Consider the following 17096-nt stretch of genomic DNA (forward strand, 5'->3'; position numbering starts at 1 on the left):
GTTAACCACATAGCATCATATATGCTGATTTAATAGTTATTTAAAGCAAGTATCAAACTGGGGAAATTCTTATTTTCTCCAGTACATTTGATCTAGTCCTTCATTGCCATGCAGATATACATTATTACATAGTGCTGTTAAGACAAGAGTGACAGTTATAGTCAAATATCTAAGCTGCTTAAGAAACCAGACTTAGTTGCTAGAAACAGGTACTCAAGATATATCTCGAGTTCCACATAGTGGATACTCAGGCACTGTCAAGTCCTCTTTCACTTGGTTAGGTACACTTCTAATTTGACTTGCTCTGCTGAAGACCTATCCCTATCCTGTCATCTGAAAGTGATCATGCCTTGAACTCTGTGGTTGCAACCCAACACTGAGACAAAAAACAAGTGAAACACAGCAAAACAGCAAAAGCAGTGGCCTCTCCTACAATGAAGTCATCCTCCTTCCCCCGCCAACTCTGCTTCAAATGGAACTCAAGTTTTTGCTCATTAAAGGCCAAATCTATAATCAGACCACCATAGACATAAGCAGTGTCATAACAGGACCTCCATTTGTTATAAACAACATTCGAGTTCACTTCCCCCCCTCCCCATGTCAAGCCTAATTCATCTTAAAAAACTCACAACAAATAGCATAGTCTGTAGAAGTTCCTGCAACTTGAACTTTAAGAACAGTCTATTTGCTGTTAGTCTATTCCTATAACCTAGGATCACCAACAGAATGGGACTTGGGTCCTTACAGGGTTCTGAAACATTGTTCCTGCAGGGACTGCCTTCAACCGTTGGCAAGTAGAATGTGACAATGGCCATCGAGTATGAACCCTGAGGGGCCCGCTGAGTCCCATCACCTAGCTGGAAGAAAAGTGTTGCTCCTCATAAAAGCACTGTGTGCTAATGCCACCCCTCACTACTGCAACTAGCAAATGTGAGCTTTAAGCATCTGTAATTAGGAACTCCTGGGTACACGAGGAAGAAGTGGGAAAAGATGCTTTGCAAAGCCAACAGCCACTGCAGAGCAAGCAGGATAGATTTATGCATTTTCAGCTCTCTTGCCACAGACATCTCAGCAGGTTTAAGCTGCTACTCTGTAGCAGTAGGCCTATACTTGCCCTTTCACCAGGGCCAATCAATTCCAAAAAGTCACCTTACTCCAGTCTATTCAAGTCTTGCAGGCTACACAAAGAACAGCCAGAATACTCTCAAAAACTGAAAACATCCTAATTGCCCTACCCTGAGAAGTTATTTTGACTTTTCCACTGCAAAGACCAGAATGTGTTCATAGAAATCTTTGGTTTGCCGAATCTAGTAATTATTGACCAATATAGTAGTTCCCAGCATATATTTAAAGTTGAGGGGAAGCACTGAAAAAGGCTTTGGAGGCTACCAACAATACAGCATCAAGTCTTGGAAACATGACTGTGTGTAGGGCACAGTTTTTAAGTGGAGGAAAAAAAATCTAGCTGAAGTAATTCTGTTCTTAGTGGGACTACTGTATTTTAATTGGTAAAGTCAAATATTTGTTTTCATGGATTAAAGTGATTCAGAACTCAGGAACTAATCAAGTTTACATAAGAACAGTGTCAGCAGGATATTATATGGTATAGAAGCTGTATGTAATAAAATCATGCTTCATAATATATCAGTTTCCACAGTATCCAAATTTTTAATTCCAATTATGGTAGGAAACATATCAGAAGTTTCCTGACAGGAGTACTGTGTCAGTCTAACTTGCTTCCATAAAAATTTTTACTGTCAAGAACCAACAAAAAATTACAGAGCTAAATATGATACAAGAGTCTAATACAATGATGGATTCCCATGACTAACCATTTTTTTCCCCCTAGATGACCACATCTTATCACTAGTTCCTTCAAAAACATGGTCTATATTTAGATAGCAATTTGTGAGTGCCAATACCAACAAAGCAGAAATAGTTATCCAAAATCGATGTTTCATTGGCCTTACCAGAAAATACTGTAGAATTATTTATTAATTCAGACTATAAGGCAGCTAGTACATCCAGGCTCAGAAAGCAAGGATGGGTGGTTTTGCAGCTTCACATCCTTTCTGGAATGAATCTTACCAAACCTGAAATTCCCCATTTAACTTAAGTATACCTGTACTATGACTGGTTTCAATTACTGTTATAAATACTTTTGCACATTTCCCTTTCAATAGGTATGTAACTGAATACAGTTGGGAATGCAGTACAGGAAAACAAATGCTTTCATGGTTGATAAACAGACAAATCAAATTCTTCCCATATACTGAAAGAAAAAACAAATACTCAAACTTAAAAGTATGCACTTGCTTTTGAGTACCATGAAATGGCCTTTAAGACTGGTTTTAATGAAAGCACTCCTTCAATATGCCTCAAGAACACTGCTTTCACTTAGCAAATAAAGTATTTTCCAGTTCATATACCAAAACATCTGCAGTAAGACAGTCAAAAACCAGGACAGTGATCAAAAGGTGTTCAGTACATGCCAGAAGAACCACAACAGCTCAAAGCCCAACTGCTAACAGAATGCTAATGCTGTACATATACATGTTTACAATACGTAGGTAAACTTTTGTCCTTGGAACATTCCTACCAACCCCCCCAGACCATTAGTACTTTCATACCAGATGAGCTAACAGACCATACAGGGGTTGCAACCCAAAGGACTTCAAATCTCCTGGCAGGATTTGTTAAAAGAAATTCAAATACACTTTGTATCAACATACTTCCTTACAAAGTTGGGAATAACATAGGGTTAAGAGTTACTGCAAAAGCAAATTTGGAAGCACTTAGGCATTTGTGCAGACTTGTATCCTTCAAGACAGGAAAAAAAAAACCAAAACAAGACAAGACAAATTCTTGACTACTGCTTGGCACTGCAAATATATTACTGACAAGACATCCCAACTTATATCTTTCTGTATTTCTGCTATTAGCAACATACAACTCAAAGCACAGGAAAAGACATAAATCACTGCAAAAGATAACAGCATGCATTGGTAAACTGCCTAGAATTTAAAGCCTCACAAATGTTGTGGAATGTCAGAGTGAAAACAGAAGACTGTCCTAGGTGCAGGATCAAACATCTGGGACCATATTATTTCCTAAGACACAAGGATGCAAGATTTAAAATCCTGAGCTTTTAGAACATTTGACATGTTTTATAAAGGATATCAGGCTGCACTGTTCAGACAAGTATGACTTCAACACTTAAATTAGACAAGGCTGACTGAGAACCGGTTACAGACTCAGGCTCAGCTGATGAAGGTGAATCAGTGAGTGGTTCTGAGCTGGCAAGGAAAAAAAACCTCACACTTCCTGTACAGGGACAAGTGCAGCTAGTCACTGCAAGACTGCTAGTCCTGTTTAAAGAATGCCAACAAAAACCTCCCATTTAGACTTCAGATTGCTGAACAAAGCATCAAAATAGCTTCTAGAAGCACATGTTTTTGCGTAAACCATTTATGTTCCCTTTTTTGATGAAGCAGGCTAAAGAAAGAGATCTATCATCATCCCGCCCCAGGAGTATAAAGCCATCGCCTTTCGTATTGTTCCTGACAGCCAGAAGTGGCTTTCACCAGAGACACTTCTGGCAGCTGAAGAATCACCCAGATGCATGACAGCAGAACACCAGACCTGTTTTATAGTCCTTTTTACTCTTCCAGAACAGCATCGATCATGAAACATACTCAAGACCTGCTAACATCTGGCTTTAAAGTTCACATTTAGTTGCTGAATTTAGTAAGTTATGTTAGTAGGTAATTCTTTGTGCTTAAAAGCACCTCTTAAGTATGTTTCCCAATAAGTATCACTTCCGATGATAACTCTGACTCATGCGCCAATTACCAATACTGCTTTCCTTGTCAGCAGTCCCATTAGCTTTGTTTAAAAAAGTATTTTTGGTTTCCATTAAAAAAATTTCAATTCAGAAATTCACTTTACAGTTTATGAACCCAATCCACCAATGATTTTAATGCCAATTAAATGCTGCTATGTCTTTGGAAAAAGATCCTTGACCACACCACCACCACCCCCCCCCCCCCGCTAGGCTACATTAGATAATCTTGAGCTTAGATGTACTTGCTGTTACACATGAAGCAGTGAAACTCCAAAGCTATTACACATTTGTATGAAGCATATTTAATAAAATAGGCATAAAACACCTGTAAGGTTCAGTGTGTGGAAACACGTTAGGCTGAGAAACCTTTTCCTACAACAGTAATGACTTAGTCAAGCAGAGAGAACAGATCCCATGCACTGCCAGGACATGACTGCACACCTGGTCTCCCCAAGGGGCATTTGCATTTTTAAAGATGTCAGGGTAGGAGATGGGGAGGAAATCAGTAGGTGGAGGATAGGAAAGCTAGAAGATGAAGATGAGTCAGGAGATGAGCGATAGCCGTACTTCCTGGGCAGGACAGTGATCGGCATCTCAGGAACGTGGGGGAAGGGAACAGGAGATGGGGAAGACTGAATTGAGCCCAGGAAGGTCTGACCAAAATACAGCTCCTCACACCCAAGCTCCCCCAGGAGTGCAACAGGAGGCTAAGATTGCACAAGACTCCCAACGATTAGGTGAGGTGAATGTCTAAACAACTTGTCAGAGTAAGAAACAGCTCTCGGTTCTGATCTTAAGATAGAAAACTCCTGTTTACTTTCTGTCATGTTTCTCTGATATTCGTAAATATTATTTCTACTACATAGGTGTAAAAGTAAAAGCCAAACAACATACAACAGCTAACAGAGTCCTTTGGCTACAGCAGTTTCAAAAATTAGCAAGCAGCCCATATACCTGTAATGCTTCTCCATATACAAGCAATAAAAAAAAAAAAAAGACACTTCCACAGGAGTAATAGGAATGCTGGTCATTTGCTAGTGACCAGCATCAACCAGAAAAGCTCCTTGGCAGACCATAGGATAGTGAGGAAATGAATGGCCTCCAACAGATGAGAAAATGTACAAGAGAACCTTTATATGATTTCCCCCAAAAAGTTTAGCCTTTTACACAGATGTAAACCTTTGTTCTAGATAAAGTCTCACCTTGAATACGAGTGACAAAGTGGCTTCATTCAAAAAGTTAATACTGCAAAGCCAACCCTTTCTCACCAAAGCTTATGCCTGGTGATTTCTGTGTTTGCAGAGACTGAATTATTTTCCAAATCCTTATTTTTGTAAAATAAACATATACACACACACACTCTCTTTCCAGTTCCGAGAACTGCTTCTTTGATTTTACTCCTAGTCTTGCACTGTTAACTCCCAGAACAAAACCCGTTTTAATTAGGTGCAAAATCCCTTTCTAACACAGCTCTTAATGCCTTCCAGTAGCCACACACCGTCTAGACCTGCAATCCAGCTTCCTAAAAAAAAGCAGACTGAAGTATTGCATTACAATAGCATTTTAGGAAACTGAAAAGGAAAGCAGATCAAGTTGTCATTTATAAGCCATGTATTGTGGCAACAACCAGAACCAAAGGATAAGCAAGAACCTGACAACTTACAGGCCAACACAGTAAGCCAGATCCCAGTGTAGTCTCAGCAGAACTATGACAAGCTGTATCAGACCTCTTCACATAACTACTGTAAGCTCATTCCTAGGGTTACCCAGGGTACTTGGCAAAGTAAGCATAAGAGCTATGAGCTTAGGAAGAAAGATTACTTCTTACCTTTTTGCTCCCTTCCTCATCAGATGCAGCAGCTAAAACTAATTAGGTTTTATTGATATAAACGATTCTTCTGTAGCTCTGAAGATGTTTATTTACATGTTCTCCATCTGTACACTAGTAATACATGTATACTATATTAGAAGGCAAATCTAAACATGCAGGCATTTCTGATTCCTTATGCCAAAATTGAGAAAAGTACAAAAACCTTTATTCTTTGATATATCTTGGAGTGGTGCATGACCATTTAGATCGATGTCACTTTTACACTAACTTGTAAAACTGGGAAGACATTAAACTGGTATTTATGAAGGAAAAATATTTAAAATTATTACAAAAGGAGCTGAGGAAACTCCTCTAAAGAGATGTGCAGCTTCTTAGTGTTTCAAGCAAGGAAACATACTTTCCATGTTAAGATGAGAATATTACTAAGATTTTACTGAGAACTCAGTGAAAGCTTGACAACATTTCATGGGCTATGACAAAGGCTCTAAAAAAATCTTGGTTTAACTTCCCCCATTCCACATATGCAGCAATACTTTAAGATGAGGCAGTAAGACTGGGGCAAGTTATCCCTTCAAGTTAAGAAAAAGTGGCTGAAAATAGTTTAATTAAACTACTAATAGCATTATCACCCCCTTTTCCTTCACAACAAGCTAGTTATGGAGGGAGGGAGAAAGAAGCAATTCTGAAAGGCAAAAGAAATTGAGAAAAATGCTTAGGATGTACGTACATACATACACAATCGTGTGTTGAGTTTTCACCTGCAGAAACTGCATTTGGGAAACTTTCTGCATACATTGGTGTTTCCTGAAAAGAGTGCTCTAACATACGCAATATATCCATGAATCATTCTAGAGGTCTTAACCAGAGAGAAACAGAGGCAAGCATGCACACAACGTAAACCTAAACAAAACACATTAAGTATGAATCACTAGCTTTGCTATTAAACATGCTACTATGTTTTACTATATTTTATATATCAGCCAGACAGAAACACCATAGAGCTGGAAGATTTTTCCATTAATGCACCTCTAGACATAATGCAAAGCACATGCTGTTACCCTCTCTACTATTCCACATTTGGCAGAGAGCAGGTTTGAGCTTATGCTACTGTCTGCAGCACCAGACACAAAAGCACCCTTCAAATACAGAAGCATCAGTGTCTTGCTTGTGACTTTCTTGCAGGAAAAAGACTTAAGATGGTATGAGGTCCCAGTTCACATCACACATTAGCTATTTTAGGACCAAATTCTAAAGGCTAGCAAGTCCTTTCAGGCTAATTGAGTCATTTTCATTTCTGCAGACCTTCACAGGCACAATCAAGATATGCCCAGCATCTTGCTGGATTGGGCTATAAATATCTGACCTCTACTGATGTCAAGCTATGTTGAACTGCTATAAAAGGCTCCTTTTTAAGAATCAACCTTCCACCTTTGTTGAAGGGGTAGAAACAAGAAGACACCAAATATGCCCAGATAAATGCACATACTAAGTGCAGTGCTACAGAAAAATGCTTAGCATTGAAATGCTGGTTAAAGGCAACATACAAACACTTTTTTTTTCCCCCTTAACATAAGTGAATTGGACAACCCTAGCTTGCTCAACAATTTGTGAGTTACTTCAGATACTGCTGAACCTGCTTTCTCTTGGAGCCTTCCCTTCTCACCCTCTGTGACAAAGCAGTACAAAATTTCAGCAGAAGTAATCTAGAAGAGAGACTATGCAAAAGCAGGCAAATCACTGATGGGTTGCTGTTGGGGTGTTTATTTGGGTTTGTGTTTTGTCCTTTTGTTGTTTTGTTGGGTTTTTTTAATAAATACAGTAGCATTTATGCCTTAGAAACAGTATTATGTTTGCTGATTAATGTTCAATGTTTTATCCTTAGGAGACTCAAAGCCAGCTGACAGTACTCAGGGGAACAATCTTTCTCTGAAGACTACAGCACTACTTTAAATGAAAGGTTCAAGATCACGCTGTCACATTCACATGACAAGATTTTTGTAACATGATACAGATTCTCTATCCAACTCTAGATAAGATCCACCAATGCATCTCCATGAACTACCCAATGACACTATGAAGGTCCAAACTCACAGTATAAAAGCAAAAGCTGCATAAAGTTCACTTGACTTTACATTTTACTTCAAGCAAGTTTCAGCTTAGTTTTGCTAAGAGGTTTCCCGAACATTAAGGATCCAGTCCTTTTACTGGAGTGGGACTACTTTGCACTTACATAACGCACATTTTTTAAGACTTACAAGTTGCAGCTAAGCTGTTAGGGGCTTTAGCTTATTTTGAATTTTAAAAAAATGAAACGCAAAGTTAACAAAATGGGTGCATTTCAAGAGAAAAATTTCAACAGTTGCCACATGTTCCTTAAAACTGTCAGCTTTAATGGCAGTTTTGCCCCCCTGTTGCTCATTCCCACCCTGTACTGCAGCATACAGCCATCAAACAGCTCACCCATTCCATGTCTGCAGATCTCCTCCTGAAACCACGCTGTTAACCAGATATAAATATTGACCTGGATTAAAAATAAACCAGCAACAAAGTGCATACATAATGCTAAATTGCACAGACCTGCACAATCTTGCCAGCAGACCTGAGCGGGGCAATACACCATGGCACAGGGGCCAGAGAACAAGGCACATTTACACCAGCATCACCTTTATATGCTCTGCAGAGCATATGCAGAGCCTCTGCTGGCTTTGACTGCCTGAGAAACATGAAACAACTACAACTGATGTCAGTGGTAACTCATTATCCTGCACTGTGGACTCTGTCAGAACAGGAAAAGTTCACTCTAAGGTCTACAGAGACAATACGGCAGAAAAGAATTTAGAGAACAGAGCCCTCCTATGACAATCTGCTTTTTCCCCCTTCCACAGAAATCAAAATTATCAAGACAAAAATAAAGGAAATAATGTGAATTTTCTATACAACACAGAGAATGAGTATAAAGTTTCAGGATATTAGTAGCGTGATTCATGTTCATAAGCAGTCATTGTATGTCCTGCCAGGCAATCCTTCTGCCAGCTTTCTAAGTTACAAAACACTACCTTCTAATGATTATCAACCAATTGTTTGGGCACAATTCTTAGAAAAAGCAGTAATTTTAAAAACAATTTTTTTCTGCTTTTGTTGTAATCATTACCTACAGACAATCTTAAAAAAACCACAGTTCACATTAGCTTGAGATATCACAGTAAAAAAGATGAATTCAAGACTATCAGTATCAAGTTAAAAGCTGGAGAGCAACTGCCTGAATAGCTCCCCAAAAAGAATATCCTGTGGAAGAAACTAGTTCTCTCACTTTGATAAAGTAAAACTCATCAAGTATGTCACCAGTTCGTTACATGTATTTACAAGAACTGTGTTTTGATTAAACCCTTTCATTAAAAAAGAATTAATGGAGTCCACAGCAGCTCAACTAACAGACTCGCCGATCTCAAAGTATTATTGTTAACAGGTAGACATCTCCGAAGGACCTGCACCAAGATCTTCCAACACCATTTAACATGTCAGCAGCCTAAGCAACAATACATAATCTCTACTAGGAAATCCTTGAGTGCCACAGGTGTCTGTGACCTAGCAAGTACTGAGGAGCAAAGGTTATGGTTAGAGAGTTGATTTGAACCACCTGGCTAAACAATCAATTCACAGGGAACACAAGTACCCATCTTATTCAAAGCTCCTTACCAATAACAGGGCTGTAAGAGCTGGTGGTATCACTGTCCCTGACTGCGACAGAAATTTTAGTTTCCTAACCTCTGCAATGCTTTATTTAAAGCAAAGACTTGTGCTCAACATAAGTGTAACCAGGCACAACCGTACTTGCCTCGGGAAGTCAAAGCACAGGCAGTGGTAACAAGAGGGACATCCTTTAAAAGGATACTGGGAGCAAAAGGCCCAAGCTAACACTCCACATAAGTCAGTAAAGCTCTGAATACACAAGGACTAGGCTGTTCAATCTTTAAAACTTAACTTTAGTTAAGCTTTAGTAGGAATAATGCAAAAGTTTTCCAAGTATCTTAACTCTCAGATCTTTAGTATTGCACTTCAGAACAGGTTTCAGTGAATCACTTGTTTAAAGGTTACAGATTTTAGCCTAGTTTATTACCACATCAGATTTTTCACTACTTACTCTAAGTCCTTTCTTAACCAGTAGTCATAACCACTATTTGGATTACTTCAGGATGAAAGCTATTATCCATCATCAGGAGCCAATTACTAAAGATAAACCAGGTTCAGCTGCTGAACCTCAATTCTTCCTCAACCTAGCACTGATGTGTTTTACCGGTATCGCATCCCCTTATCACGCCAGATATTTAACAGACCCAAAAGCTGCAGCACCCAGACACCCCGGCTTCGGGAGTCGTGTTTGCCGCGCACACCGAAGTTTTCTTGCTGCCTGTCATCAGGCCACCTGCTCGCAAGCGGACCGGAGCCGACACCGATGCTCGGACACGGGTGCCGGAAAACAGCAGCCCGGGGGGGGCGCGGGGGTGGGTCCCCAGGCAGCAACCCCTCGGGAAGCCCCGTCCGAAGCGGCGACGGGTCACCTGTTGCTCAACAACGCCGTCGCGTTACCTGCGCGCAAGACTCTTCCTACTCGAGGACACCAGCAGGCAAACCCTGTTCGGATCCCAAACGCCGAGAGGCGACGGCGGGCGAGGCTGGCGCTCCGCGGGCGGCCCTGCCCCCGCCCCGCGGGACGCACGGACGGGCGGGCGGCCCCCGGCTGCCTCGGGACGCGACCGGAGAGCGAAGCCGCCGTGCCCCGGCGGCGGCACGTCCCCGGGGCCCGCAGGGCCAGCCGCCCCCGGCTCCCGGCCGGCCGCGGCCCGGCAAGTGCCTGGCACGGCCCCGCTTCTCAGCCGCCGGCGCCGGTTACACAACCGCCCCCTCGCCACGGCCCCTCCGCAGCGCGGGGCGAGGAGCGCTGCCCGCAGCCCCTTCCCGGCAAAGCGTCAAGAAACACAACAGACGGGCGCCGAGAGCAGCCGCCCGCGGCCCCGCGCCTACCATCGCGGCTCCTCCGCGCTCCGCTGCCCGCGGCTCTGCCCAGACACGCCGGCGCCCCGGGACGGACGGAGGGAGGGAGCGAGCCCGCCCTCCCCGCGCGCGCAGCCCGCCGCCGGGGCGGGGCGGGGCGGCGGGAGGCAGCCCCGGCGCAGCGGCCCCGAGCGGGCGGGGCGGCCCCGCGAGCGCTGGGGCTGGCGGCGGCGGCGGCAGCAACGACTGCCCCGTGCCGGCCGCGCGGGCGATGTGTCCATAAATGGAGAACTCGCCGCGGCGCAGCCAATCGCCGCGCGCCGCCGGGGCGTCATTCCCTGAGGGAATCCCGGCGCGGCGGCGCGCGCGCGGCTTGCGCCCCCTCGCGCTCCCGCCCGCGGGCCAAGCGCTTTGGGGCCGCTGGCGGCACGGAGCGAGGCGCCCCCGCCCGCCCCCAGCATCGGTAGCCCGCGCGCCGTGTTGCGGTAAGCGCCCCGCCACCACGCACAGCCTGGCCCCGGGGCCACGGGGGTCTGCGCTGCTGCGGTTGGGTGTTTCAAGCGAAAGAGGAATGCCCCCGGCAAGCGTGCTGGTGCTTGGCGCGGTCCCGGCTCTTTTTCCTCCTCCCACGTAAAAGTACCCACAGAACTCAGATGCTTCTAACCCTTGGAAACACCGGAAAGTACAAAGCTCCTCGATACCAAACGGATACTGGAACAAGTCCTAGGTGTGGCCCACAAATGCAAAAAAAAAAATCAGGTGCTTGCCTGGCAGTTCGCATCTGCTGTACGTTGCTCATATCGTTTTGACCAGAATACAGGCAATACAACCTCTAAGGACTGTGTTTTCTAAGGGATCAAATGAGTAAACCCATCCACAGCTGAGGACTCTAGTCCTGCTAACAAATGCTTCTCCTCAGGCTTGAAGCCCTGTTGTTGACTTTGATGGATTTCTACCCAGCCCTTCTAAACTAGAATATAAATAGAATGAAAACAGCATAATCTAACAATCGTAGCAACGGCTAGACCCTGAGTCATATGTTAATACTGCTTCCAAACTACCTTGAAAAGCACTCCCGTGAGGTACGGTTCCTGTTTTTCATCATCAGATATTACTGGTTTTTAGTTCATCTCTGATTGAAAAGAAGTGCCGTTATTGGAAAAAATAGGGAGTAGTTTATACAGAATATATTTATGCAATTTTTACTGTTTGTTTTTATACACAAAATAAAGACTCGCTTCCAAACTAACTTAGAGATTAGGCATAAGTAGATTCACTTCCAACTTTTCAGAGAGCACTGCTCTGGCTGCTTCGGGGCAGACACCGGTTCCGCAGCCAGGTCTGTCAGTGCAGAGGAAGGGCAGTGCCGCTCAGCACGGGTACATGTGTTTGTCCTCACAGATCTGCCTGCAGGATCAGCATGCTGGTTTGCAAACACTAAACATGTCTGATGAAGTGTTACAAATTCAAACCACCCTGATGCGCTTAATACAGAAATGGGACAAAACTTAAACTATGTACCTGGCCCCCTCTTAGGTCCCACAAAGGTTGGCAGTTTGGATGAGCCACAACAGCCCCTTGAGCATCTTTGATCCTTGGTTTTGAATACTAAAACACTCCCTCAGCTCAGCTGGGTTTACACTGTATGATTACTGATCACGTGAAGCTTGGGATTTCCATAGTGGATTGCTTGGATATTAACTGACATCGATAGAAGGGGTAGAAAATATTTTCATTGAGAAAGTAGCTGGGTGGTACATATGAGCTGCAATAGCTATTAAAGCAAAAATATATCTGATAGTGCTAAAAGTGAGCAGAACTTCACAGGAGATGAGTTTCACACTTTGATGCCCAACAGAAGGTGAGTAACAGCAGTTTTATGGAAATAGGACAAAAATAGTTTGCCTAGTTTTTCATTTGAACATGGAAATGTTACATAAATTTATGAGACTGTGATAAAAAGCAGTGAAAAAAACCTGTAAGAATCCAGAGAGCATATATAGGGCCAACAAAAGAAAGAGAATCTATATAGGTTTTGTAGGTTTTTTCTATTTGCTTTGGATGTGGGTCTTTTCGAATGTCTAGGTTCATTTTCTGAAGACATACGTATTTGTATGTATGTGTGTTTACATACATACATACAAATATCCTCATAACAAGTTATGAAAAAAGTAGAGAAACTAGGTCGTGGAAGAAGAGTAAAAAAGTGCATTCACACTGGATAGCTAATTGAGAAACTCGTCCTGAGTTCACTGCACTTCATGTGTGCTATTGGGTCCATCTACTCTAGACGGACTAGAAGGTGATTCCAACAAAAATTTTAGGGCCGAAGGCATCAGTGCTCTGTGTCTGCAGTAACTTTTGCCAAGCACTGTGTGTAGCACGCACAGTCTAAATCACAATGAACTCTTTTCATGCTTTTAAACATAGTCGTTTAATTCTGTTTATTTTAATGATAAACATCTAATTCCCAAGCTGACTATATTAAGTGAATGACACTTATTGAACATCCATGCTCTGAAGCAGGGGAAGGCATTTCCCTTCGAGTGTCAGTGGTGGTGTGCCTGGATGGTCTGCATGCCTGGGCTCCTCTAGCCAGTAACGTATAATAGCCATCTCTGAGAAAGGCAGAACCCACATTTTCATCTTGAGGAGCTCCAGCAGAGTAAAAAGGAACCTCTGTGCTTTCAAATGATGTGCAAAGATTAGAAGCAGTGACATTTCTGTCATAAAATTCATATGGACAGTTTACCCTTAAAAGACCTAACTTGAAAAGATTTAAGAAAAATTCCCTGCATCAAGAACTTCCATCAGTTTTTTCAGCGCGTGTATTGTCTGACACCGTTGTGTTTGCTTAGTAACACCTACCAGCTCATGCACAGAACTGCTAACATCACGAAATATTTTGAGGATATTTTCTGGCTGCAAGCAGTTGCAGCGCTTGATCCTCCTGATATCGATTACTAGTGCTAAGCTTCAGGAAAACATTTAAGGACAAGCTTCACTTCAGTGCTTGAGGAGGTTTATTGACATAGCATTTGGGGCCGAGGAGCGACTACGACCTCTTTGCCATCACCTGATTTGGAGCCCACACTGCACGGGGCAGTGCCACAAGAGAGAAGCTGTTGCCACCATAGCGCAGCTGGTGACACACGTGTGTTTCCACCTACCCGCTGCCAGAGCGGCACTGCGTGCCAGCACCAAACAGGAATCAGGCTGATGCTGAAAAGTGTAAAGACTAAACCATCTGAAAAAAGAACATGGTCCTTCCCTCTAGAAACACTACCGAACACAACTTTCCCTTGCTCTCCATTCTAGAAACATTATTGTGGCTTCAGAAAGAAATAACTCTTGTGAAAAGTCAGTGAATCTGGAAGAGATTAGAAATTTTAATGGAATACGCACTGCCCTGACTGCTGTCTAATTGGTTAAAAATGACAGCAAAGACAAAAAAGGCATTACTGCTTTTCTCTTACTTACAAAATATATTTAGAACAAGTTTTATAAGCCACATATTTGTCTTCTGTTGACCAGAATAATTTAATTAATAAATTAATTAATGCCTGAAAGCCACTAAAATAAGGCTTAATACCCTTAACAAGACATTATACTTTTAGGTAGAAAGCCACACAATCTGTTATTTCTTAGAAAGATGAAGGATTTGTGTCATATAAAAACAAATGGTATAAAACTAAGGAAACTTTAAAAATTCAGTGCAATTTTTTGCTGTATCTGCTTTCCAAAGAATAAACAGACACTTTATAATCTTAACATTTTCTGCTAAAATGCAGATGGTTACGTTCCGCCTTTGGTTACACTTGGCGAATGTAGAATTCTACCTACAGAAAATAAAAAACGGATTCAGCAATTTCTTCTTGTGAAATGTAGGGAGAAACAAAATGGCATGTATAAAATAAAGGGAGAATATTATAACTTAAAATGTGATTAAATCAATTCAATGATTAGGACAGGTTTCCATGTTAGAAAACAGTATAATCATTTTAGCTTGCTTTCACTCCCTTTCTCTGTACCTAACGCAGTATCTTCCTTCTTTCCTCTCTTTTATTGGCCTTAAATTAGAGAAGCATACCTGTTCGGAAAACATGCTTGTTAACATGTTCAACATGTCCATCTAAAATACCACTAGAGTAAAAAGTACAGTAACAAAGCCAACAGCCCTTCTTTACCCACTGGGGGTTTTTGGTTTAGGAAAAATAACATGTCTGTCTTTTACTCAGGATCTGAATAATAGAAGCCTCAGATGTAAGAGATACTCAGAATTCCTAGAGTTGAATTTTTCTCCAACTGCAAACCAAAATGTATGAATAATGTTGTTATTTGCAAGGCTGGTATAATCCTGGAAGAAGTCCACAAGGACTTCATAACCGAGGAGTTTTGCCTCCTGTGTTCCTGTGACTGACTTCAGTTAAGCTATGGAGGTTTACATCAACAAAAGTACAAGGATTGCATTTTTTTCCTCAGAGGGAGATTTTTTTTGAAACATTACACAAGCTTTTAAGATCAAAACTTTATGTTATGATGAGCAACCTGATCTAACATCAACATTAGCCCTGCTTTGAGCGGGGAGTTGGATCAGATTCCTTTCCTAGGTCCCTTCCAGCCTAAATTGCTCCATTCTGTAATTCTCTGATTATTTAAAATGGGGCTCCACTAATGAGTGAGACAGTTGAACGCTCCAGAGTAAATTAACATTATTGTTAATGTGGTGCCTTGATAAGGAAAGGGATCTGAAATTCTCTTTAAGAGAATAAATCTATGTGTACATTATCAATTACACTGAAGATGTAATTATATAAAATCCAACAGTTTAGTACTGCTTTAGTTAGAAACATCAAGGAAGTGATATAAGTGCACAAATAATGATCTCTGATAAGACAAGATGAAAATAACACGTGTGTGGGTGGAACCATAGATCATTCACCTCAATCTCCTGTGTCGGACAACGGCCAGTATGGATGCCTAGGGAAGAGCACAAGAACGGACAAGCATGTGCATGTCCCCTCCCCGTATCTCGGCCCCTGCCCTGCTGAACACTGTTACCGGACAAGGGCTAGAGGAAGGGAGCAGACTGACAGCCAGTATGGAGGTACCCTTAATTTCAGGACTGCAGTAGGAGGTACAAATGTTGACGTGTTTTAAAATTACAATAACTTTAATCAATTTGTTTTAAAATAAAATTTGCTTTCAAGCCCTACTCCTCCAGACATACATGCTCAAGAAACACTGAGTATCCAAGCAGTCCTTTAGCAAGAAAAATCACTAGACAGGTGCACAAAACCTACACAGGTGCATGAAGGTAGTCCAGATATTTGCCAGGTCAGAGAATACAGCTGTTTACATCAATAAACTCGAGCAAGTTCAGCAGAGGCCAGTGAGATAGACGGTTGGGGGCTGGAGCCCAGGCCCCTGAGGAGAGGCTGGGGGTGCAGGGCTTGCTCAGCCTGATGAAAGCAGACTTTGGGAGATCTAACGGGAGCCCTGTGAGGAAGTCATCAAGATGGCAAAGCTGGACTCTTCACAGTGGTGCACGGTGGGAAGGCGACAACATAAATGCAAAGAGGAGAGGTTCAGACTAGGTATAAGGAAAACGTTCTTCCCCCAGTGGGCAATCAAGCACAGGAGCAGGCTGCCCAGAGAAGCTGGGCAGTCCCCATCCTTGGAGGTTTTCAAGAGCAGGCTGGGTAAAACCCTGAACAACTGCATTTGGCCTCATCAGTGGCATTGCCTGGATGGAGATGGAGGTTGGCCAAGTGTCCTCCGGAGGTCCGTTCTAACCTGAATTATCCCACAGTCCTATGACTCTCAGTTGACTAGTATCCCATTTTGAAAGCACCTATGGCATGTTTTGTTTCTGGCCCGATCCTTTGATGTGAGAGTTACTTTAAAATAAATAGGTCAATCAGAGCATGGATTCAGACCCCGCCTTGCTTTTTACAATAGCATGTGCACGCTGTAACACTTTTATCCTTTGCGCCTGCCAGATCCCCAGTCCTGCAGTCGTTCGCCTATACAACGGTATGAGATACTGTATATTTTAACCAAAATCAGAGACGATCTGCTATTTCAGTGTGAAGCGATGCAGTCAGTTTGTCTCTGATTTTACTTACCCTTTGTTTACCCAAGGTGGTTGCACCGAAGTCCAAAGAATGACATGAGCAGGAAACAAAAGTGAAGGCAGACACACCCTGCGTGGACTTTGTTTTGCCAGTAATACTTTCTGTTGGCTCACACGCCCCTGCTGTCAAACAGCCAGCTCATCTTTTCTGTGATCTACGAAGTTTTACTGAAGCTACGTGTCAGGTCTTGTTTGAGATCTTACAAACAAAACTATTATTTGCCACTGATTTTAACGACCTTGTATTCTGCCAGGATGTGTTGCACGCCCTGGAAAAAACCCGTGCTTTCAGT

General features: G+C 42.5%; 1 protein-coding gene across 1 annotated transcript in view; it reads right to left on the reverse strand.

Annotated features, from left to right (window-relative positions):
* MYO1E (myosin IE) overlaps positions 1-11002 on the reverse strand; it is a 98027-nt gene extending 87025 nt beyond the window's left edge. Inside the window, 4 exon segments of the mRNA XM_075045407.1 lie at positions 10698-10709; positions 10712-10765; positions 10767-10931; positions 10934-11002. Coding sequence (XP_074901508.1) covers positions 10698-10709; positions 10712-10765; positions 10767-10931; positions 10934-11002 — 300 coding nt within the window.
* Between the last annotated feature and the right edge of the window lie 6094 nt (positions 11003-17096).

This window comes from Buteo buteo, chromosome 13 (assembly GCF_964188355.1).
Source record: "Buteo buteo chromosome 13, bButBut1.hap1.1, whole genome shotgun sequence".
Classification (NCBI taxonomy): domain Eukaryota; kingdom Metazoa; phylum Chordata; class Aves; order Accipitriformes; family Accipitridae; genus Buteo; species Buteo buteo.